Source organism: Pygocentrus nattereri, chromosome 16 (assembly GCF_015220715.1).
Source record: "Pygocentrus nattereri isolate fPygNat1 chromosome 16, fPygNat1.pri, whole genome shotgun sequence".
NCBI lineage: Eukaryota > Metazoa > Chordata > Actinopteri > Characiformes > Serrasalmidae > Pygocentrus > Pygocentrus nattereri.
Window position 1 is genome coordinate 23,816,542 of NC_051226.1, and position 24,517 is coordinate 23,841,058.

The 24,517-nt window shown below is 40.2% G+C and overlaps 3 protein-coding genes and 1 non-coding gene across 4 annotated transcripts; 3 read left to right on the forward strand and 1 right to left on the reverse strand.

The window, feature by feature from the left end:
- The first annotated feature begins 35 nt into the window (after positions 1-35).
- pgrmc1 (progesterone receptor membrane component 1) lies at positions 36-3,148 on the forward strand. The gene is made up of 3 exons (XM_017704348.2): positions 36-358; positions 2,189-2,344; positions 2,500-3,148. The coding sequence occupies exons 1-3, from the start codon at positions 67-69 to the stop codon at positions 2,592-2,594; spliced, it is 543 nt and encodes a 180-aa protein (XP_017559837.1). The 5' UTR covers positions 36-66; the 3' UTR covers positions 2,595-3,148.
- Positions 3,149-5,339: 2,191 nt separating this feature from the next.
- Positions 5,340-5,449, reverse strand: trnal-caa. The gene is made up of 2 exons: positions 5,412-5,449; positions 5,340-5,385 (listed from the first exon to the last, which is right to left on the reverse strand). It is a non-coding gene; the product is annotated as a tRNA-Leu (tRNA).
- A 2,516-nt stretch (positions 5,450-7,965) lies between these two features.
- Positions 7,966-9,293, forward strand: LOC108431246 (cytochrome c oxidase subunit 7B, mitochondrial). The gene is made up of 3 exons (XM_017704266.2): positions 7,966-8,118; positions 8,790-8,914; positions 9,054-9,293. Exons 1-3 carry the CDS (start codon positions 8,082-8,084, stop codon positions 9,126-9,128), a joined length of 237 nt encoding a protein of 78 aa, XP_017559755.1. The 5' UTR covers positions 7,966-8,081; the 3' UTR covers positions 9,129-9,293.
- Positions 9,294-10,153: 860 nt separating this feature from the next.
- Positions 10,154-24,154, forward strand: pgk1 (phosphoglycerate kinase 1). Its single transcript, XM_017704346.2, has 11 exons — positions 10,154-10,308; positions 13,997-14,047; positions 14,185-14,340; positions 14,940-15,084; positions 17,431-17,534; positions 17,885-18,004; positions 19,641-19,755; positions 20,643-20,822; positions 21,772-21,949; positions 22,421-22,519; positions 23,508-24,154. The coding sequence occupies exons 1-11, from the start codon at positions 10,244-10,246 to the stop codon at positions 23,546-23,548; spliced, it is 1,254 nt and encodes a 417-aa protein (XP_017559835.1). The 5' UTR covers positions 10,154-10,243; the 3' UTR covers positions 23,549-24,154.
- The last annotated feature ends 363 nt before the right edge of the window (positions 24,155-24,517 follow it).

Consider the following 24,517-nt stretch of genomic DNA (forward strand, 5'->3'; position numbering starts at 1 on the left):
CTCGCTCCTCGATAAGCTCCGACGGCTTTTTGTTTTTTTCTCTCTCACGCAGAGTCAGACACGAAAATGGCTGAAGAGGAGAGCGAGCAAACTTCTCCCGGAATCCTTCAAGAAATTTTCACTTCGCCTCTGAACCTGAGCTTGCTGTGCCTCTGTCTGTTTCTCTTGTACAAGATATTTCGAGGAGATAAACCCGCGGACGTGGGCGAGGTCGAGGAGCCGTTACCCAAACTGAAGAAGAGGGACTTCACTCTGGAGGAGCTGAAACCGTACGATGGACTGACGAACCCCAGGATCCTCATGGCTGTCAACGGAAAAGTGTTCGATGTGACGAGAGGGAAGAAGTTCTACGGACCAGGTGAAGCAGCCCAAACTGCTCTGTTCAGACGCGTCCCCTGAGTCGTGGGCTTTAAAGTCATCTGCTGGACTGTGAATGATTCGGTGTAATAGGTTTGTCCCGGTGACGGAGGGATAATAGGACTAGGTTCAGGGAAAAGGCGGGCCGTGCTTTAGCTGCATGCGTCTGAGTTACGTTAGTTCTGCACAGGCTTCGTCGTTTTCGTGCACTTCTTCTATGCCCAGCACACATTTCTCCATGTAATTTCGACCACACCCCTTGTTTCCTTCCTTGTCCAGTGGCACCTCCTGAAACATTAAGCAACTTTAACCCTTAACCTAGTACTTAGCAGCTTGTGCTTCAGGTAGCGCTCGTGAAAGTCTGCCTAACCAAGCGTACAAAACATTTAGCTCTGATACGATTTTCGATTCTGAGGTCAGTTTTTGATGTTTTGTCTCTTAACAAAGTGTTGATGCTGTTATAAGACAGTACTGTGCTAAAGTCGGACATCACCCCGTTTAGCTACTGATTTCCCAGTCAAAATGACCAATAAGTAAAAGTTCTTTATTTTTCAGAAGATATTTCTGAAGGGATTAGATACAAGGTACTCTTGCATTAGGAAGGGGAAAGTCTAAATGGGAAAAATACAGGAGTTTTCAGAGCTGAAGGTTAAAAAATATTAACGGACGTAGAGAAAATGGGACTTCTGACAGACATGCAAACCTGGTAGACCAGCAAAACTATCACCATCAGATCAACAACATTTTAAAAGGTTTCAACTTTAAGAGAGAGGAGAAAATCAAGCTCCACTCTTCAAAAATCTTCAGGTGTTTCTGTCCGTCCTTCCACTGCGAGAAGACAGCTCGGCACTGTGAGTCTGAAAGGATGTGTAGCTGTCAAGAAGCTGTTACTGAGGAAGAAAAAATAGAAGAAACAGACGAAAATGGACAAATAAAAGAAGAGGACTCAGTACAGTGGACTAGATCTCAATGCCACTGAATGTGTTTGGGATTATTTTGAGCATGAGAAGCAGAAAATACAACCAACTACTAAAACTGAACTTTGGAGATGTGAAAAACATCCCTGCAGATTTCTTTGAAAAGAAATGAATCTGAAATAAAGGCAATAAAAAGTGGGCACACTAAATACTGAACAATTCAGTGTTATATTTAGTGGTTGAGGCTCTTGTGTCATTTTTCCCTTAAATACATATTTTCTTCTTTTTTCTGGAGCTGAAAAATGAATCAAGATCTTTGGAGATTAAAGAAATGCAAGGTTTGCTGTGACTTTTGCACAATACTGAGTTACCATATTACAAAAGCTCTTTACTTAAAAGTACATGCAGAATCTACACTGAATCGAACACTAAACGTAAATGAGTCGCTGAGAAGAGACTGTATCAGCAATACAGGCTTAATTTTTTAAAAATATATCATATATTGAATATACCTTTTTAAAAGAAGGTTAACACCTTACTAGCTTACTAACTAAACTCTTATGAACTAATTTCATGTGTCTTTTGCACACAAAGTGCCACTGGACAGTACTGAGGGTGTTTGTAGTTTGTAAATGAGTAATGAGATTGAGGCAAGGCCAAAGGTCAGGGTCTGACCACGTATTTTAGGATTCAGTACTCAATGAAGGGGAAATGTCGACTCCTACCTGCCTGTGATGTAAGTTGGGTAAAAGTGCACTGAGCCAGGTTAACCAAACCCATGTTCTCCAGGAGCAGTTGCAAAGACAGCAACCTTCGCCTTAGACGTAATGATAACAGTCCTTGGCTTTAGTAGAGAATATGTACCATGAACACACTGTTGTAATACCTGTGCTGTGTTTTTTTTTTCCCCCCAGATGGCCCTTATGGTGTCTTTGCAGGCAGGGATGCTTCCAGGGGATTGGCTACATTTTGCCTAGATAAGGAGGCCTTGAAAGACGCACATGATGATCTTTCAGACCTCAATGCCATGCAGCAGGAGAGCCTGAGCGAGTGGGAGACGCAGTTCACCCGTGAGTCCAAACACAACTTTTCTTCACTCCCTGATGTTCAGTTCACTTTTATTTGGTGAATTGTAGGTTAGTTATGAAGGTCCACCCTACTTTGTAATGATCCTTGTGCTAAAGTACTATTGGAGGGAATAATGCTGCATATCTTTGCTCCGCAGACAAATATGATTACATCGGCAAGCTTCTGAAGCCTGGAGAAGAGCCAACAGAGTACACGGACGATGAAGAAGTGAAGGACAAAAAGAAGGATTAGAACGCTCAGGAGCACAGGAGGCAGCCAAACACCTCAGTTCCTCTCAGCCATGCCCACATTGCCCTTAGTTCTCTTGCAGTGATCAATATGCGCCTGTAATTCTGGTTCATTTTTGACTATTTGCTTTGAATGACAATGTCTTCAAGGTTCAGTTTGCCTCTCTGTGATCTTAACTAACCTGTCTTAAAATTGTCAAGAAGGTTTCGGTCAGATTTTCCTAAAGAATGCTGTAGTGTATTTGACCGTGGCAGCCAATGTTATGATCTGTAGTACAGATAGGATGCCTGAGTAGTGTACTGTGACAAATGATACGGGACCCACTGTTTTATATTCTGATGGTTTGTTTGGCATTTTATCTTAAAGAAATGCTCGGAACACAAAGGTTATACACTACAAAAATTTCATATGTAATTTCAGAATAGGACACGAGACGTAGTGATGTGCTGTTTTATTCAACAGTTGTAGATGAAACGTAACATTCCATGATTGGGACAGATGAAGATGAAGCAGTTGTACCTGGAGAATACTCATCATTAAAGGAGATGTTGTATTAACTTGGCCCTGTTTATAATTTCAAATGCCAATTTCAGGTTTTCTCCTGTAGGCTGTAAATATGCTATTTTTAAGTAACACGTATGCTAATTTATCAGTATGTGCCATTCCTCATAAAATCAATTACAAACGCCGAACACCAAGTACTTGCTGTAATAGACTATTGCTGGGTCGGCTTTTCTGTTTTAAGCACTGGACGATTGAATACAGTCTCCATTGTGTGTCTTTTGTACTTTGCATAATTGTTGTCCATCTAAAATGGCAGTGCTCATAGAGAGTAATGTGAAGCTCAGCTATTCTATTTTTAGGAAAAGATCATATGAATATAACATAAGATCTGCATCTGGCCCTGATCAAGCTAGTGCTTTTCAGTCCTGGTCCTGGATTACCACTGGCCTGACCTAATTGTTAGCTACTTGAGATGAGGTAGGTGTGTTGTGAATAGGGGACATGCTAAAATATGCCATGCAGGAGGTCTTAAAGAATAGATCTGGAAACGCAGCGGTTTTCAGCAGTTGTTATTGAACTGAGATGTGATCTGAACAAAATTGGTGTTGAATTGCCTTTGTCTACTTTTTGTGCTGAACAATCTATACATGAACGTTAAAGGGCCCATATATGGAAAAACTTTTTTCCCACTTTGTAATAAAGGGGTGATATCGTATGTACACATTATTAGTTTGGGAGCTTCTTGTTCTCAGACAGCCGGATTGGAGTTCATTGCTTTTGTGTTGTCTTGAAAACCAACATATTTTCATAAATCCACAGCATGTAGCCCCGCCCACTCGCAGTGACGTTATAGACATTTCAGCCTGGCCTGCTTTCGGAGTGAGTCGCGATATATATTGGATATATTTATCGGTCTTAAAGGCAGAGTAACAAAAAAGCAACCTGTTGAATTCTAAGGGGTAAAGAGAGGCTGGAAAATGGTCATGTAAGATTCATCATGTTTTTGTTACACAAAACCACAGACATAAAATTAAAAGTTAGAATATGGCCCTTTAAAAGTTCTGTCACACTATTCAAGCTTAATCATGACTTGATCAAATTATTTTTAAAAGCAGCTTCCCGTGCAAGGATAAAAGGGGAAGTACACAAAATTTTCAAAATTTCTGAATAATTCGGTCCTTGAGATGTAAACGGAGTCATTCAGAGTGGTTTGATGTGAAATGGAATTTTTTTAGAGAAACTTACAAAAACATCACCATTTTATTTACTATCCAAAACCACCAGCGAGCCTACGAGAGTCTTGGGAGTTTTTACACGTAACGTTGATGACGGTAAAATAGTCACGCGCATCCTCTCAGCCGCTTATCCTCCTGGGTCTATCCCAGCAGTCACTGGGTGGAATGCATAAAATAGTCATAAAACTGAAAAATAAGTTTTCTTTGGGGACTCGTTTCCCCTCACAGCGCTTTGCGTGTACCACTCTGTCATGAATTAATTAAAATATATAGATTAAAATATATTTTAAGCCAAACCTTTATCATAAAACAATGTCTCAGACATCTCAGTGGTGTCTGGCAGCATTTATCTAATCACTGCATGTGTTAAAGTCTGTGAGCGAGCTTTTCGAGGCGGGCGTGGGTTCCTGTCGCCACCACTGTGCTCAGTTCTGACTCGGAAAGTTTGTCTAGGCGGAGAATTTCACACCAAACCACTGACTGATTTTGCATCACAGGCATTTAACTGTGTTGAATTTTTGGAAAATCAGTGGGGGTAAATTGCCGTGCTGGTGGTAATTTCCTATTGAAAATCATATTTAGTCTAGATGTAGGTCAAACCTGTGTCTGGGAAACTGACCCTAATTGTTTTAGTCTTTCTGGACTCACCAAATCCATCAAGCATAAAACTACCAATATCCCCTGTAGGCGAATTTTAGTTCAGTCACATGTTCACAGGACTTAGGTATAGACAGTTGCTGGGATAGTTTGCCCACCTGTGCCAAATCAGTTATATTTTAATTCAGCTTGCATTTCTGAAGCCAATTTGATCTGTAAACTGTGCTGTAGGTCACAGATCACTCAAGGCTTTGACGATTAATAGTCGAATACTCCTTTTCAGAGTCAGGTATGTCGAACAAATAAAGCTATATTGGGCTTGTTAGCCACAACGTAATGCGCGCATAATTAAAAACACTGTTGAAGTAGAGAAACACAGAAACACCCAAGCAGTGAAACTACAAAAGGTTTGTGTCAGAAGTGGGATTCGAACCCACGCCTCCATTCGGAGACCAGAAACCCCGCTCATACGGAAGGACTGAACCTTGAGTCTGGCGCCTTAGACCACTCGGCCATCCTGACACGACTGCAAACACGACTTACAGCGCCGTCCTTCAGTATGAGCTCAGCTCCACCCTTACAGACCTGATTTCGGTCTTGTGTACTCGTCTGAAGATGAAGCGTTATCAGCTGTAGTTAACTGGCGCCTCAGTGGTGGCCGGTATTCTCAGTTTGCTGTTTAATACCTGGTCGCTATAGCTAGCGTTAGCTTCTTAGCTAAAGCTAGGGTTAAATACCAAAGTCGGTGTTTTTTGGTCCTGACATTATTTTTAAGACCAGGCTCAAATATGTTATGGTGTACTTTAGCCATTTTTATTTTAATTAAATGATTTACAAACCCGAAGAGCTGCGTGAATAACCTCCGATACGCATGTCATAGCTGTGAATAAATTCAGGTTGCTATGATTTGGAGATCTGTGAATCGCACTGCTCCGCTTTTAGCGCCCCCAACCGGTGTTGTGCGAAGAATCCGACTCTGGCAGAATCCGACTCCCCCCGTAAACATATGGACGTTACGGACTGCACTCCAGATTCCTTTGGCTATTCGTATGTGTAAATAACGCTTTATCTTCAATTTCCCTTCACAGCAAACAACACAACAGGATCTAAAGCCAAATAAGACTCTCACCGCGATGGTTTAGAAACGACTGTTACTGTTGGAGGACCTGAGAACTGGTGGGACTGAATGGCTTTGAGTTGTAACGATAAGTATATTAAACACAGCTTTAAACCTCTGTCTGGAGCAATGAAGCTCACATCTGATCACCTGACGTTGCAGCATTAGCTGACTTTTTTTTCTCGTCATTATTCAGCAACAAGACGTTCATTGCTTTCATAGCCAGGACAAATGAACAGATTAGTATTCATTACTGCATTAAAGAGTTGCCTATAATTAAAAATTGTAGTAATAACAATAGTTGTAATGGTAGTAATTTAAGATTAATTTTGGTTGAAATGTCAGAAAGTGTATTGTGAACCTGTCAAAATGACAGCCCTCTTATCTCGGGATGCATTATGACTGGAATGATTAACTTATTCTGCTGACTTCTGGTTCATAGATTGCAGCATATTAATCATATGTCTCTAAATTCAGCAGGGGGGGTGGGCGTTTACTGGGGGAGTAGAATTTTGGCAGCATTATTTTAACACCTGCCGAAATTATACTCCCCCTCTCATCTCAGCACTGCAAGGTCTGAATGACATCTTCTTTTATTTTGCTATATGTCCTGTAGAATGTGTCCTGAAATGTATTTTGCTCTAGGTTCTAGGTGAAGAATTTTATTTCATTATTTATTATTGTTATTATAAATATACTTACATATGCCTAAAAATATAATTCTGTAATGTCTTAGCCTAATATATATTTATAAGTTTACTTTGCGTACTCTTTCAGTGTTTTCATATTGTTTAGATTCACACAGCGCTTTGAAACATCATGATCATGAATGATATGTTAAAAGTGTAACATTTTTAAAAAAGTCGACATTGAATACTGATCTATTACGCTGTCTCTCTGTATGTCTATATTGACGTTATAGCATCTCTTTTATGTACCATTATCTTACATGTGTTTGTATAATACTTAATATTTAAACTATATTTACAGTGTATTTTACAGCTGTTACTGCATTTTTCCTACTTCTACTAGTTAGTCCTACTAACACAGCCTTTTTAACACAGCTGTAATAAAACCACTGCGGACAATGCTCACAGTCAATCTAAATGTTTGAATACAGACATATTCATCAGCATTGTTGGTAATAAATCTAACTATCGTTTAATAATCTGTCAGAGCTGAATTTGACTGTAAATGAAACAGTACAATTTTATGATAAAGTAATTACCCAGTTCAGGTCTTCTTAGTAGCACAAATCACTCAGGTCATCTAATAAAACATGACAACATAAACAGGACATATAGCAAAATAAAAGAAGATGTCATTCAGACCTTGCAGTGCTGAGATGAGAGGGGGAGTATAATTTCGGCAGGTGTTAAAATAATGCTGCCAAAATTCTACTCCCCCAGTAAACCCCCACCCCCCCTGCTGAATTTAGAGACATATGATTAATATGCTGCAATCTATGAACCAGAAGTCAGCAGAATAAGTTAATTATTCCAGTCATAATGCATCCCGAGATAAGAGGGCTGTCATTTTGACAGGTTCACAATACACTTTCTGACTTTTCAACCAAAATTAATCTTAAATTACTACAATTACAACTATTGTTATTACTACAATTTTTAATTATAGGCAACTCTTTAATGCAGTAATGAATACTAATCTGTTCATTTGTCCTGGCTATGAAAGCAATGAACGTCTTGTTGCTGAATAATGACGAGAAAAAAAAGTCAGCTAATGCTGCAACGTCAGGTCTTTATTTGGCTTTAGATCCTGTTGTGTTGTTTGCTGTGAAGGGAATTTAAAGATAAACCGTTATTTACACAGAGGAATAGCCAAAGAAATCTGGAGTGCAGTCCGTAACGTCCACATGTTTACGAGGGGGAGTCGGATTCTGCCGGGGAGTCGGAATTCGGCACAACGACGGCGCATGCGTTTTAAGACGCGCGCGGATATCCGGCGTGTGTGATCTGCCATTTTGTTTTAGACCGTTCAAGGGTATTGAGAGAGACCCCCGAAACAGACTAAATAAACATGTACCGCTTCGCTAAAGCTGCTCTGAACCTCACCGGTGAGTTTAAACACGCGCTGTTCTTTTAGTCTCATTTGCCGTGAACGACACTTGGACTTTAATGTCCGTCTTGCCAGCGTGTCTACAGAGTGCGGCTCCCGCTGGCGCTGACAGTTCGGCTGGCTCCGAGGCGGCTAACGGGGGGTTGGATAGAGCGGCCTCTAACTGGCTTTAACCACCGAGAGCGTTCATTTAGCTTTTATTCCTTATCACTGGGCGTTTCGTGGCTTTTCGGTAGTTTGACGTCGTTTTTTGTTGTGTTCTGATTTGTTCCGGTAACCTTAGCTGACAGCAGAAGTCAGCCGAGCGGGCTAAGCTAGTTAGGTTAGCTAGCATTCAAGCAGTATTGTCATATATGTTCAGAGTGCTTGTACTACCGCAGCATGTCCCTGCATAGCTATAAAATATAAGTACACATGGGAAGGGAGTGGGGTGGGGGTTGTTGCACATACCAGACAAGTAGCTAGCTACACCAACAACAGCAGTTACTGGAAAAAATGCACCAAACCGTGCAGGTGACTGTGAAGAGTGAGGTAGATGGCAGTGATAACATTGCGCTGTAAATGCACAGACGGCTGTTCTAACAGTGTAAATCACGTTACCTTACCGTAAATGACACAAATGTGCCTTGTGTACTTTGTGATCACCGCAGTGTGTTTTCTTCCCTCTAGGTCGAGCTTCCCGTCAGGTTGCTGTGCGACATGCCTCGTCAGATTTATCCCCAGAGTTCCACGCGAAGTACGGCACACCGCTGCTGATTGCTGGAGCCACATTTTGCACCGCAGTCTGGGGCTATGTAAGTGCACGGTTTGTGTCTATGGTCCACCAGAGTTAGTCACACTAACTAGATCTACTTGATCCAGCTAATCTGTACCATTTCATAGGTTCATGTTTTTGACGTTGGCTTTGTGTAATGTTGTTTGTCACGTTTCTAGGTGATCACGTCCACCGGCATCGTATGGAATCTGTCTCCTGTAGGCAAGGTGCAGCCCAAGGAATGGAAAGAGTAACGGATGCACCACCTTCAGGTTTCCTCCTCACGGGGACATGGTGCGAAGGAACATCCCAAACATTCTGAACTTTTTCCATTTTTCTTAATGGATACGGTCTATACCTAAGCTGTACTGTTGGCCTGGCATGTCTGTAAAAATGTAATAAATTAAATAATAAATATAGCGTTTTGTTGTGACCTTATTGTGATGGCCCGGTGAGAATGTTTGTGGTCTAATAACAATATGAACTTTCTTTGAAGTTGATTATGGTAAATGTTTGGTGTGAGGCAACATCAGGTTTCGTTTGTGCAAAAGAAATGAGCAACTCTGATTCTGTTTGATGTTGCATAATAAGTTAAATTTAGTCAATAGTCAGAATCACATTTAAATTGAAAGTCCATACTTTAAAATGATGGTAGATCGTATGCATTTGTGTTAATGTCTGTGAATATGCACGCCACACATTATGGAGGCAGGTACCTACATTGCAGAACAATTCGTCTTTTTCCTGTTAAGTAGGCGGACCTCCACGAGATGGCGGTGTTGTGTCTTACATTGAGGGCGCATCACCGTCAGAGCCATTGAGTACGTGCAGCCTGAAAGTTCACGCTTTGACACCAAATTCACAAAAAAAAAAAAATTTCAGCTATTTCTTTAAAAAAAAAATTAAGTATAAATTAAACCATAAAAACAGTATTTGGGTATCAAGAGTTAACATTGCTGTCTCAAGTCTGAGGTCATTTTAAGCATTAGTTAAAAATACTGCCTAATTAAATATCGGTTATCTCCCAGACTAGCTTTAATCATACTAGGAGAAATCTAAATAAACGCATACTAACGCATTCAGTGAACTATCATAAGCTGGAACTGACTATAGAAGTCGCATGCCGAGGCTTTAGTCAAACGCAAGATGACGCAGTTGATGGACAGCAGATTCGTCCAATAACTGGTCACAGGGCCCGGTTGCCCCGCCCACGTCGTGTTTAACATAACCAATAAACAACAAGCTGCTCCAGCCCGCCCCGCCCACCCGGGGTGCGTGCGCATGAAGCTAAGGTCATTTTCATTCGGGAACTACCCAGCTCTGCAGACCACAGCCGCCAGGGAGAAACGCCGAGCAGCCAACATCCGAGATGTCTCTGTCCAATAAACTCACCCTGGACAAGGTGGATGTGAAGGGAAAGCGTGTCATCATGAGGTGAGCTTCGACAGCGGCGGCCTGTCTGAAGGCTTTTATTGCCGTGATGGTAAATAAGGCCAGCTGCTCGTGGCCCTCGGACTCCGCTCGCCGGAGTCGGGCTGTAATGCGCCGGTGTGCTGGTGATCAGTGTTACAGCATCAGAATGAATTAACGGTAACGGCTCAGTTGGCGTCTTGCACAGGAAGTGGGCATGTCACGTTTCAAGTTTTAGCAGTTTCCGTTTAAGAACACCACGTGTGGTCTGAACTGAGCAGTTCAGGATTTCCTAACGTGCTGCGCGTCTTTCCGCGTCTGTTCATTCACTCATAAATGTAGTTGGTGGCTGATTTGGCTTCACACATGGATTTTCAGGCCGAGTTAAACCCACTTGCTCCCTCTACCGGCGGAGAGGAAAACTACAACAGATTTAGCTGCATCACATTTCATCCTTAATCCATCGCAACTGTTCGATATCAATTGTAGAGATGGAGTATCTGCAGAATTCCTGGCAAGACATCACTCTTAGATTTTAGCAGCGTTTGGAAGATCAGCAGTTTAGGTAGGTTTAGCAAAGCGCCTTTCATGTGAAGAAAGCTGAAATTCGTCAACTTCTTGTTCGGATTTCCCCATTCCACCTTAAATAGTGCGGCAGGTCTATTTTCTTATTCGCTCCAAGGCACCTGAATGTAACTGTTGCACCGTTTAAGGTGGACCGGAAAAATTCGAACAAGAAGCTGGCGGGGTAGGAAGTCGTGTGAGGCGTGTTAGACCCTGTACTTAAACGCGTTCACTATACGTAAAAATAAAGTCGCCCAGGGCATAATAATAATACAGAATAGCGAGTTTATGTGGAGGTGGGTGGTGAAAAAGCCCACTAGTGCTGCCAAAAGCAGCCTCTCACCGAGCGGTGTTCAGCGTCGCGTAGGCAACATGGACCACCCTTTAAAGGACTAGTCCATCATTTTTCCTCAAAACCACATTTCTTTAGGTTGTCAGAGAGTTTTAAGAGAACATGTTCGCTTTGTAAAGTTAATGTTTCTAAAACGAGATGTGGCGCAAAAACACTGGTGTCCAATTTCACCCTGAACATCGACTTGTAACCATGAGTGTGACGTCATCATGCCCTTGGGCTGTTCCTTTCGGTCTCTCGTGAGGGGCTCCTCCTTTTTTGCTTTGATGATTTTTTTGCAGAAAGGCCTCTAAATGATGTGAGAAGTCAATAGCATGATCTGTATGCAAAATTCAGTTTGATTTTCTTGTAGAAATCCATTCACCTTCTAGATGGCTGCAGTGGCCTTTGTCATCATCACCATCCCCATGTACTCCTGTTGCTTTTGGTGTATGTCTGTGAGCCTGGACATCAATAGAATTACAGACTGGGCTGATCGTCCATTCTTCCGCCTCCTTGCACCAGACCGATGGAGGAATAGAGAAAGGGGGGCTTAGGTGTTACGTAATTCGTGTAGTGGTGGGGAGTGTGTGTGAACGTGCCACAGTGTGCGTGCTCCTGTGTGTTTTGCGGGAGCTCCCGGTGACACATAATAAGGGTAGAGAAACTTTCCGCATGCTGATGAGCTGTGAGCCTCTCAGTGGGGCACCGGCTCTTTACTAGAGTCCTGTTTGCAGTTCCTTCATACTGTGCAAATGCGTTGTGGAAATAATGTCTCAAAACTGAATTACAGTAAAATCCAATTGGTGGTTTCTGTGTTGAAGCATCAGTGAGTCACTTAAGTAGCACATAACACCTGGTCTGTACTGCAGAAACTGTGAGTGAGATCACTACCACCTTTTGTGATCCTCACATGTTTCCATTGGTAATATCTGATCCATTATGAAAGGCCTATTAATGTCACTTATTAACTAATAACTACCTGTGAGTGAGCGATGGGCAGGGCTTTCAGACAGTGTCTTCTTGCCTTTCATCTCTGTCCAGACTGTTGTAGTATATTGAAATGCTTTGTAGAAAATCTATTAGGTTTTAAAAAGCTTTGCTGTGTTACTATGAGAGCACGAAAGTACAAATATAGCAGGAATGGATCACCATAGGAGCAAACCTGAATAGTCTGTATTGACTTATTAGTGTCAGTTTACACCAGTATGTCTTTGCTTCTGAGAGCTAGGCCAGTGGGCTTCATATAGATCAGCGAGGCTCTGCTGATATTCAGTAAGCTGTACTGCAACCCTCACCACACAATTTTAGTCTTTTTGGTCAAACAAGTTGCAGTTTAACCTGAGATTTTAAGATATGTGGAGCAGCTCTGGTTTCACAAGGTGTACAAAGTCATGTCTTGATCCCTTAATTTATTTGGTGTTTATACAGCTTTTTGTGTTACTGGCCTGAACACTCACAGCTGACCGTGACGGTTGCTATCCTTTCATAGTCTGTGTGCTAGATAGACTACCAAAGCTCTACCACCCAGCCGCATGTCTTTGGGGAAACCAAATATGTGATGCCCACCAAGACTGTCAAAATAAATAAGTTTCCAAAAAAAAATGGAGACTGTGTTATTATACCAATTGCCATCATGGAAATCGAAAAATGTCCTAGATAATCACCAAAATAATACTGGTATTAAAGATGACATTTAGAACATGATATGTACATGTTTGTTTCTCATACATTTGATACTTTTTATATATATTTTGTATGTAATCTACAAACACTACACACACATACATTGTGTGTGTGTGTGTGTGTGTGTGTATGTTTTTAAGTATTGTGATACACATTTTCACAGTATGTGGTGCGTGTCAAGGTGTTTTGACACACAGATACAATGTCCTAGTAGTGTCACACAAAAAAAGAAAAGAAAAAAATGGCATTAAAAAGGCAATTTATGTCGTATCCTGCATTAAATCCAGTTAAACAGGACCAATTCTGGTCTCTTTTTAACCAAATATGCAGTAACTCTGTGTTCTTTGAGTACAGATGATTCACATTATACTCAGAAAAGCATCATGACAATTTATCATAACTCAAGTGTATGGTCACATTGCCCCCCTCTAATGCAGCTTTTTGAGACCCTTAAGAATTATATTTTTTTTATCTTATATTTTGCTTTGTATTGTCTGATCCCTGAGAAGTACTCACTCTTTTCTTTCTTATACCAGCATTGACACCGTTTATCATGATCAACAGCAAATTCCTTCAAAATCCTTACCACTGTCTTATAGAAAGAGAAACATTATCGTAAGCACACTGGACCCAGGTGCATAAGAGAAAGATGTGGATGGATTTTGCTGTGGAGTATGGTAAAGATGGTGGTAATGTTGGGAAAAGAAGAATTCAATAAATTGTGCTGTTGGGAAGTTGATCAGGGTGAGACTGCAGTAAAAGACAAATTTGTATAATTAAATTCACCACCATTGAACTGGAATGTAGGGGGGGTAAACGCTTCATTCAGTCATATGGCTAGTCATTTGAGGTGTAACAATACGTCGTGATGCCCTACGATGGGCTGCAGAACTGTCTATTGTGAAGATGAGCACAATCCTCTGTGTTCTGTTCATTATGCTGCCTAATACAATTGCAGTGTTTGAACATGCAAACTTAGCCTACGCCAACATGTTTAGTATCACATCATAGAGAAAGTCATTTCAACAAATTTTCACTCATTACTAATATTTTGGCTGGTAGAAACGTAATGTTAGTATAGCGAATATGCAGCATGTCTTCCGCTTAAAATAACTTTTTTTTTTCACACAGGGTTGATTTCAATGTGCCCATGAAGGACAAGACCATCACAAACAACCAGAGGTAAAACTATTATAAAGTGTTGCTTTTCCTTGGTTTCGTCTAAATGTCTTGTAGTGTACTTATTCAATAAATGTTTCTAAACTGATATTAATCAGTATACTCAGTTAACTCCATCCAAAACATCTCTCTCCACACAGAATCAAGGCTGCAGTCCCATCCATCCAGTACTGTTTAAACAACGGGGCTAAAGCTGTGGTGCTGATGAGCCACTTGGGCAGGCCCGATGGCGTCCCCATGCCCAATAAGTACTCTCTGGAGCCTGTGGCTGCAGAACTCAAGAACCTGCTGGGGAAGTAAGTGAGCCATGCTGTCTGACACAACCTTCTCACACATTGCAGAAATTCAAGTTTGATCCTTTTAAGACCTGAAATCTTATTGCAGTGCTGTACTGTGTTTTATATTGTTATTACTTTCAGTAGATACATTGCATTGTTACTTATGTAACCCTAACCCTATTCATCACTTAATTTTACAAGTATTACAGTTACAGAAATAACATTTATGATTAAAGGTGAAAATACACAACCAAGAAAATGTTGGCATGTTGGGAAGGAATGACCACAGTGGCGCTGTCCTCCATTGGGCAGTCTTTGCAGAGTAGTGTAATTTGGGCCTGAGATTTTATATGGAAGTGTGATGCACAGCAATGCACTTCAAGAAACCTGAGCTTCTCTATAAGGGGGAGTGGACAACATGAGCCCAGATTATTTTATGATATTCTAACACATTCTCACCACTGTATCATGATATGCAAAAAAATAGATCAGTTTTCTTAAATGGCTTATTTAAGAAGTTACTCAACAGTGTACGTGCACCTGCCCCAAGCAATTCTTATATTTCACTGTCAGAGTTCCATTTTTGACCACATTTGATATTGTTTTTCCTGTTCTAGAGATGTTAAGTTCCTTAAGGACTGTGTCGGTCCAGACGTGGAGAGTGCCTGTGCTGACCCTCCTGCAGGATCCGTTATTCTCCTGGAGAACCTGCGCTTCCATGTTGCAGAGGAGGGCAAGGGCAAAGATGCCGCAGGAAACAAGGCGAGTGTCAGGCTAACAGCTGTAGACGATAAACAGGGGGAAAAATGCTTAGTCATTGTCTGCATACAGGCAGTCTGCTGAAATATGTGAAACGTCTGGAAGAGTAGGGTCATTTATGAAACAAACTAGCATTGTTGTTTCTTTAATTGAATATCATACCGGATTATCCGGTTAATCCTAGATGGGCTTGCAATTTTTAGAGCGGTGAATGAATCTTTGCATTTAATATCTGTTTAACATGTGGCCCATTCCTTCTCATTATGGCAGTAGGAGGTAAAATGCACTGATTCTTAGTTGTTCAGATGCATTGATTTTGCAATGTTGGAACATATTGTAGCTGATTTATTATGATAATATTCAAAGATGTAGTTGTTAAACATAATGAAGTAAATAGTTCTGAAGTAATATATAAAGAGTATAAGGACCCGGGGTGATTTAAAAATATTGTGTAGTATTACAAATATTATAAAACTCAATTTAAAACATCCCTAATTTATTTGTATATTATTTTGTCTGTTGGACCTCAGTCCTTCACAGACAAAATGTCCCCCCAGAACAAAACATTTAGGCAACCCTGGTTTACACTGTCAGTATTCCTTTACTGTGCAAATAGTCCATTTTAATTTATTTATTTAATAATTTGATTGTGGTGCAATTTGAGATTTCCAGAATAATCATAATCAAATTGTATCTTTGGTAGATTTTCTCCTAGTAGTCAGTTGTATTGCATATTAATTGTAAAGCTCAGTGTTTAGGTTTCTTAAAGCTTGCAGAACAGTTGCACACGTGCTGCCACCCTCATAATACTACTACTAGGCTACAGTTGTCCAGTCAGGTTTATCAATGTACAGAACAGTTTAACAGGAACATGATAAACTGAGCGTTTACCTACCTCTCATTCTCAAAGGGCAGAGGCTGCTGCCTGGTGGGCTGCTCTAGTGTATGGTTGGCCTTTTGACATTTACAGGAAGGGCACTGAGGTGGTCTTGTGTGAGCGTGTTGCTTTTCTGGTCTGCGGAGCCCTGGCTGGAATGCAGTGTAGGGAAGGAGAGATGAGGAGGGAGGGGGAGGAAGCACAAACGCCCTGCTGACCTTTCCAAGGTTCTCTTGATGGTACAGCAGTAGATGATGGCTTTGGTGGGCCTTGGACACAGGCACGTTCATGACCTTTCTCTCAGCGGAGTTCAAGAGTCGCAAACTTTTGAGTGCTTAAGGGCAGCTGAAAGCTGATCTGAGTGATGCCAGATTTCAGACCCGCTGGCTGTTTGATGATAGTTGATTTTCCCAGATAATCTTTTTGTTGAGATACTAAAACGAACTAAATTCCTTATAGACCACCATTCTGAAATATGCTTTTCAAAAGATGTGACAAAAAGGTTCTTTGGAGCTGTGCAATAGAAGAACTACTCTTTAATGACTCTTTCTGTGGAGGGCTCTTGTAAAGAATCTCCTTTGTAGATGTTTGGTTGTGAAGAACCATTTTAAGTTTGAAGAATCTTTGCATAATGTAAAGCCAGTTAGATTTTTGTCTCAGAACCATAACCAAGAACCATTTAGAAACCCTTATATTCACGAGTAATTGGCCATTTATTCCTATCCGTAAGAGATTTAAGTGAAGATATGAAATTTACAAACACAAATGGAGTATTCCCATATAATTCAAATAACTACATGCTTATTGTCCAGTTCTTAAAGCTTCAATATATGAAGGTAAAAAAATCACCATGCTTTGCTGTGAGCCACCCTTGTAAAGCCTATGATAATAATTTAAGTCAGAAGCATCGGGTAGGGTTTCATGGGAGTTTTTCAAATGTACCGGCTCAAAAAGACTCGATGTGGAGGTCTCGCATATAAAATCAGTATATGCTAATGGAGATGACAAACAGTTCACTGTTGACGAACATCATTGGAAGATGCGTCCTTTTCCAAATTTTGACAAAGTTCTCTATGAATACTCACACGCTCACAGTCAGCATACTCATCCGCTTGTGAGGATCCGAACGTCAACCAAATTAACACAATGTTCTTCTTCATGTTACATACAATTACACATTCCCAAATGGAGATCTCCAAATCTTGCAGTGTATCATTAATCTTATGCTTTATTATTCAGTATCTACTATGAAGTATTCTGTAATTTAATATTAAAATGATTATATACTATGAAAACCGAAGGTGTCTAGTTTACACGGTGAGGAATTAAAGTGTGGGGCCACATATGGATCTCTGACAGTTTCAAAGTCAAGGGAATTATGTTGGGCATGTTTTACTATTAAAGGTTAAGGTTTCCTCACTTGTCTGCTGAACACGTTTGGGCTCATAAGATTTTCTGGCACTTTCCTCCAGACCAAAGCATCACAGGAAGAGATTAACGCATTCAGGTCCTCCTTGTCCAAGCTGGGTGACGTCTACGTTAATGATGCCTTCGGAACAGCACACAGAGCCCACAGGTATACCTTCAGCTCGCTTTAAATTGTTTCAACATAGCCACTCTTCCATCTTGAATGGCATCCTACGTTTCCCAAGAGTGTATCCTGACGGATACGAGTAGCACAGTAAATGTGATGATAAGCAAAAACATGCTGTGACACATGAGATTTAAATAAAATAGTTCAGCCCCGAATGCTAAAGTAGCTAACTGTTAGCAAGGAAGTGGCAGTATGCTAATGATATTGTGGTAATTTGAGGCAACTAACTTCGTTTTGTGATTTGTTAGGTTGGTTTGGTTGAGCAGTTCCTTTAACTGGAAGGATCTTCAAAAGAGTTTCCTCTGCTAAACTAACTGTCCCCTTTCTTTCAGCTCCATGGTGGGAGTAGATCTGCCTCAGAAGGCTGCAGGCTTCCTGATGAAGAAGGAGCTGGACTACTTTGCCATGGCTTTGGAGAAACCACAGAGACCTTTCTTGGCCATCCTTGGAGGGTGAGGGTTAGGAAACATGTGGGGGAATTTATTCAGATAAACCAAGTGGTTCCGCAGTTTTGTGTATGGGGTGTTTTTGGTTTTGATGGTCAGAACAGAATGTTGTATCTTCATTTTACAGAATTTGAAAATGCCAGCTGTGCTTTAGTGTCTCAAAGAGATGATTGGCTGTGCTATATCGTTGTTCATTCAAAAAATCAGTCTGGGGTAGAAGCACTCATTATAACCTCAGTGTGAATGGGCGGGGCTTAACTGTTGACCGATGTTTAACATCACAAACACAATGAATTCAAAATGGGTTTAGTTTCCATATATGAACTGTATGGAGTGGAGAGTGAGTGACAGGACTTAAAACTTTAGCAGTGTTTACATATTACATCAATCTTCTTATTAAAAAGTGGCATTATTTTAGTTTTCTGTGATATAAGCCCTATAATAATGGGTTTACGTGGATAAATGTTCTCTGCACCTCCTGCCCCCGCTTAAACTTAAAGGAGCATCAATGGCAATCCAGCAACACACAGGTTTATGTTCTTATGCAATATAGACACGTATGTGACAGTGCCCTACTTAGCGTGTCAGACACTCTGGCTTCATGCACAGGTCAAAGTCTAGAACAATGCTAGTCTATTGTGCAATTACCCTTTAACACAAAGATTCTGATTTTTAACCTGAACCTGCCAACCTTGGATCAAGAAGTGATGAATAAGGCTGTTTGGGTAGTCAGTTAATTTTTCACTGAACCATTTGAGTGTTAATCATGCAAATCTCATAGCAAGAGCAGATTTTCTGAAAGAATAGTTTTATATTATTGTGGTTTTATATTTACATAAAGGTATGTGTGATTGGACCACACATGCACTTCTATATGGATCATTCTACTGAACTGGTTCAAAGTCTGACTTTTAACAGATGTAGACTAAAATAGTGATCCTATACCTTAATTATGTTAATTTTATTAAAATAAAGGACTGAGTTTCCCATTTTGTTGCTACCGATAATGTCTCTGAAACTTAACCATATGACTCAGTATGAATGTTTTGGTAGTGACAAAAAACTTTAAAAGAAATCAAAGATCTTTTAAAAAACACTTTGAAATATTCCTTATATAAAAATCTATAATATATACAACATTCCTAATAGACCATGCCTAATAGTAAGCACCTTATAAATGAATTTGTATGTATTTGACTTCATTACTATCTCAATGAATGCTCCATGTTTAAGTGGATCACATTTTAATGCCTAATTGTGTTTTTTATTTTAAACTGTGGGGCTACAGGAGGATGGGGCATAGCATCTAGGAATCTTAGATAGTTGTGCAAGGGACTTACTTTCCAACTAGATACTCATTTTGAGGCAAACGTCCCTGCATGCTCATTGGTGATGATAATGGAAGTATTTTGTATATCTGTCTCATCAGTGACAGAGTTCACTGATAGGAATGGCCTATTGATAAGTTGTGCAAACAATGTAAATAACTAAAGTTTCTCCAGGTGCTGCAGAATTCTTAAAACTGTTTATTTTGATTTTCACACCCATCCTAGTCCCAATAGACTGTAGTAACTAGTAAATTATGGTACTAATATGAGTGGATTTTTGCCTGTTTTCCTAAGTGCTTCTTTGCTTATTGTAGGGCCAAAGTCAAAGATAAGATCCAGCTGATCAACAACATGCTGGACAAAGTAGATGAGATGATCATTGGGGGCGGCATGGCATTCACCTTCCTCAAGGTCCTCAAGAACATGGAGGTGAGTGGCTCGCTGTTGGGATGAAACATACAGAGATAAATATACACTGGCAGTCAAAAACATGCAGCTGCGGTCTTCTGCAAGCGTTTGAACACCCAAATACAAAAATTATGTATTTTTTTGGTTTTCTAAGTGAAAAGTTAAACATCCTCTACATAGAATACAATTAAAATATGCCCCTTTTCTGCAAATGTTAATGCACAGTTTCTATTTGTTTGCATATTGGAAGAAAAAAAGTGCCATAAATAATGCCAGACACATCGTTTTATCTTTTCTTAATATGTTAAATGGCACTTTAAAATGTGCAGAAGCTGAACAGAGGTGCACAAATTCTGCTTATTCCTTTTACAATTTACAGTTATATATCCCTTCTGTTCATTTAAAAGAGGGAAACCATAAAAAAGGAGTTTAAGGAGGAAAGTCGGATGATAAGCCAGCAAATTTACCAGATTTAAATTACAATGAGAACTCCTCAGTGTAATTGAGGACACTGGGAAATATGTGCACAGAACAAAAGTCTAGTCGCTATGAATGGTCTGCGGACAACAGTAAAGAATGCATGAGACTCCGAAAATACTGATAAGCACTCAAAAATGTGTGCATTCATTTTTTAATATAAATATTGATAATTGTTACAAAAAATTTGAAAAAAAAAGTTTAGACTGCATATAATCTCCTAATGTATCTTTTTCATTTCTTTTTTTCCCCCACAACTGACACAATGCAATGTTTTGAGTTTGTGAATCAGTTGTAATTTGTATATTTATTTATTTATTTTTTAACATTTAATACATTTAATAACTAATAAAATACATTTATTATAACTATTAATTTAACATTAATTGTATACACAGCTGTGAATGCTCTTCTTTTGTGTATTGGGACAGATCGGCACTTCACTGTTTGATGAGGAGGGATCCAAAATTGTAAAGGACCTGATGGCCAAGGCAGAGAAGAATGGTGTCAAGATCTCTCTCCCTGTCGACTTTGTCATTGCAGACAAGTTTGATGAGAAAGCTGCGACAGGCACAGCTACAGTGGAAGCTGGCATTCCAGCAGACTGGATGGTAGGATGACCAGTTTGTTCAACGCAGTCTTTATCGGACTGAATAATACTCAAATGTTTTTTGACAGAATCTCTGTCTGCCGCATCTGTAGCACAGGGTTGATTTATCATGGACGATAATTTGAACATCTTTCACTGTACTTAGAAAAGAACAGGCAGGTACTAAATATGTGATTTATTGACCAATACGCTTTTAATGTTGTGATAAGGTAAGTCACCCTTACCTATCACCAGGCTTAATGCAAGGGCAATTTTAACAGAGACCTTCACAGATAGACTGGGCACTTACTTGTATCTCTTGGGAGTGGCAGCGTGCAGGTCACCCAGCTTTTAAATCCTTCAGTGGACTGGGGGAAATTGCTGGTGCAGGGGGATCCAGTTTATCTGTGGCGAAAGATGTATATCTCTTTAGTATATAAATAACAAATAATATTTACTTGATGTAAAGCTGCAGAGTATGTTTTAAACAAACCGGTTATGTATGTAATGTTGTGTGTATGTTTGTTTTGAATTCACCCTAAATTATGGGGATGCCCAGGTGGTGCAGTCCATGTTAGTGAGTGGGTATAAAAGGGGCAGTTTTTTATTTTCAAGGGGAGGCTGAACAGAGGTAGACATCAATGTTGCGTTGACTGAACGGCAACACACTACATGACTGTTGGGGACTGAGGTTGAGAGAACCTCCAAGCCTAAAGGGTGGTAGATATTTATCACTTTAAAATTCAGCGTGAGATTATCTGTCTATATATGTTTTTTTGTTTTCAAGTTACACCATACGTACTATTTATTATTTTTTTTAAAAAAAGGGTTTGAGCTCTTACCTGTTGGTGGATGTGCTTTTTCAGGTAAAAAGCTGCTATTTTATGAGGTACCTCCAGACTACCCGGTGCACGGTACCACAAATGTTCATACTGTTTTTAAATTTACTCTCCCTTTCTCTTTGTGTCCAGGGTCTGGACTGTGGACCGGAGAGCTCTAAGCTCTATGCAGAGGCTGTGAGCAGAGCCAAGCAGATTGTGTGGAATGGACCTGTTGGTGTGTTTGAGTGGGACAATTTTGCCAAGGGAACCAAAAATCTGATGGACAAAGTTGTGGAAGTGACCAAAAATGGCTGCATCACCATCATCGGTAAGTGCAGCAAGAGTCAAGATGCTCCTTATGGAGGTTACAAGTACCTCAAATAAGCTTCAAAATATACTTTTAAAAAACGTAATGCAATTGAAAGTAATGTGACGTACTAATGTCATGCTATTGCCTTCGATTTTGACTGATGTGTTGTGTCATGGTAACCACTAGGTGGCACCAGAGTATCATTACCTACTAGAGTTTTTAAAGGAACTGCTTAACCAAACATGGTAAATATTGCTAACAATGGAAGGTTGTACTCCCTTTAGCAGGCGGTCTTTTGCATAATATTAATTGATGGCTGTCATTATGTTCATTATGAGAAACATAACTGACAAACATTCTTTTTTGCTTCAAAGAGTAACTTCTCATTATGTCTATACTAAACGTTTTTCTTCATTATTCCACGCTCTTGTTCAACGTTGTTCTGGATGTGGAGGTAATCTCTCTTCTCTCTGTGGCTGATGTTTTCAGGTGGCGGAGACACGGCTACCTGCTGTGCCAAGTGGGACACTGAGGACAAGGTCAGCCACGTGAGCACAGGAGGTGGAGCCAGTCTGGAGCTTCTAGAGGGTGAGCATTATTTAATTTCCTGTTTTGGAGGATTTTAGGGCGGGAGATTTATTTAAGCTGTGTCCAAAACTGAAGATGACTTTCTCTATTCCTTGCTGCCTGTACTGTCTCATGAGTTGGTGCCTGAGAAGGAAGCGTTGTGATAATTGGAGTCAGCTTTGACTGATACGGGGCTGTTTTGCTGAAATAAGCAAGATCCTCCTTGTCACCTCACTCGCATGTAAAAAAAAAAAAAAAAAATGCTTCTTGTACTGCTTGCCTTGCACACCCAGTATTAAAGACTACACTGCATCTCCGTGCATTGGCTGCATTTTTGGCATGCATTGTATGCTGTAGACTGAAATCAGTTGAAGAGAAGAAAAAAAAACCCTGAATGAGTAGACCTCATTGTTTATGGTGATTTTGCCATAAATGTGGATCCACTCGAGTGTGTGGCCTCTTCAGACTGATCTACAGAAGATTTCCTACCCCACGTTTATTACAGATATCAGCTTTATCCTACAGTTCCCTTGTCGGTGCATCCCTAGTTTAGAGTTAAACAGATCAAGTGTGCTGCTTTCCTGTATTTGTGTGCATTTCCTCATATACTCAGCAGTATGTGGTTTCTTTTTAAATGCTAGGTTCTTTAAACAGCTCTCTTCGTGATTTCATGTTCCTCTGTTTTTCTTTTCTAACATAATTATATAGAAATATTATAATTATTAAATATCATACACACCAGCTTGTAGAAATGTCTTCACCACCTCTACTATATGGAAAAAATGAAACCACATGTAGCTTGATATTTAACTCCATGGGTAAAGGCTGTGTGCCCAGGAGTCTGTACAGAAACAAAAGCATTACTCATACTTATCCAAAAACTATTCCAGAAATGAGCTCAGACACATGTGGTACAGCTGTACTTTGGCACCCTAGCTGTTGCTATTAAGATACTAATAACAATTGAATAGTTGTTAATAATAATAACATTTGTTGTGACCATTCACAGGTAAAGTGTTGCCTGGTGTCGATGCCCTCAGCAGCGTATAAGCCTGTGGCACGTCGTCTGCCGATGTTGGGGTGCTCTACCCTGAAGAGGCTGCTGCTCTTATTCACTCACTCAGCACTTGTTCGACGCGATCACCTTTCAGGGCCGCAAATGGCGATCCCCCATCTCTCTGCTGCATCAACGGCCAGCAGTGTTCTGCGCTGGATTCTCTCACTGGTTCTCCACTACCTTCAGTTACTCCACCATTTGTGTTATTACCGTATTGCCTAAAGGGAGGCCTCACTCATGCAGACAGCAACAGCATACTGGGTCCTTCTGCTTTGTTTCACCTGCTGAAATATTAGTTTTTGTCTGTGTGCATCATCCTTGTATTACTAGTAAAAGTATATACAGAATAGTGTATTAAGATGTAAATGTGGTGCGTGTGATGTTACCATAGAGTTTATATTTTATATTTGTCGCCTCTTCGCAGATGTTTAAACTACATGAAAACTGTAGACACTTTCCTCCCCTCATATTGCACTTGTCATCCTGATCCTATGGCTTGTATGGTAGATTGTTCACCAGTGGGGTCATACAGATGGACTGACCAGAAGACCCAGGTAGTCTGTCATGGAATACAAATAAAGGAGTGGAAAAAAAAAAACTGTCATGCTTGGATATGTTCATCTTGTACAGCTGATATAACGCCACACCGCCACACCCACAAGTAATTTCGAGCCATTTCTTTTGGTCCATTCACTATGAAACCTGCACATAATATAAAGGACATCAGGCATTGTCAAGTGTGTGTGTGTGTGTGTGTGTGTGTGTGTGTGTGCGTGCATACATGTGTTTTATATCTCTTCCTCTCCAGAATGACCAGCGAAAAATCTGAAAAGATGTTTTTGTGTAATATATTGCCTTATACTGCTTTGCATGTATTTAAAAATAACTTGGCTCAAACCAAACATAAAAACATCCCTGGCCTCAGGTAATGCATTTGTAATGTTTTTACATGAAAAAAAACT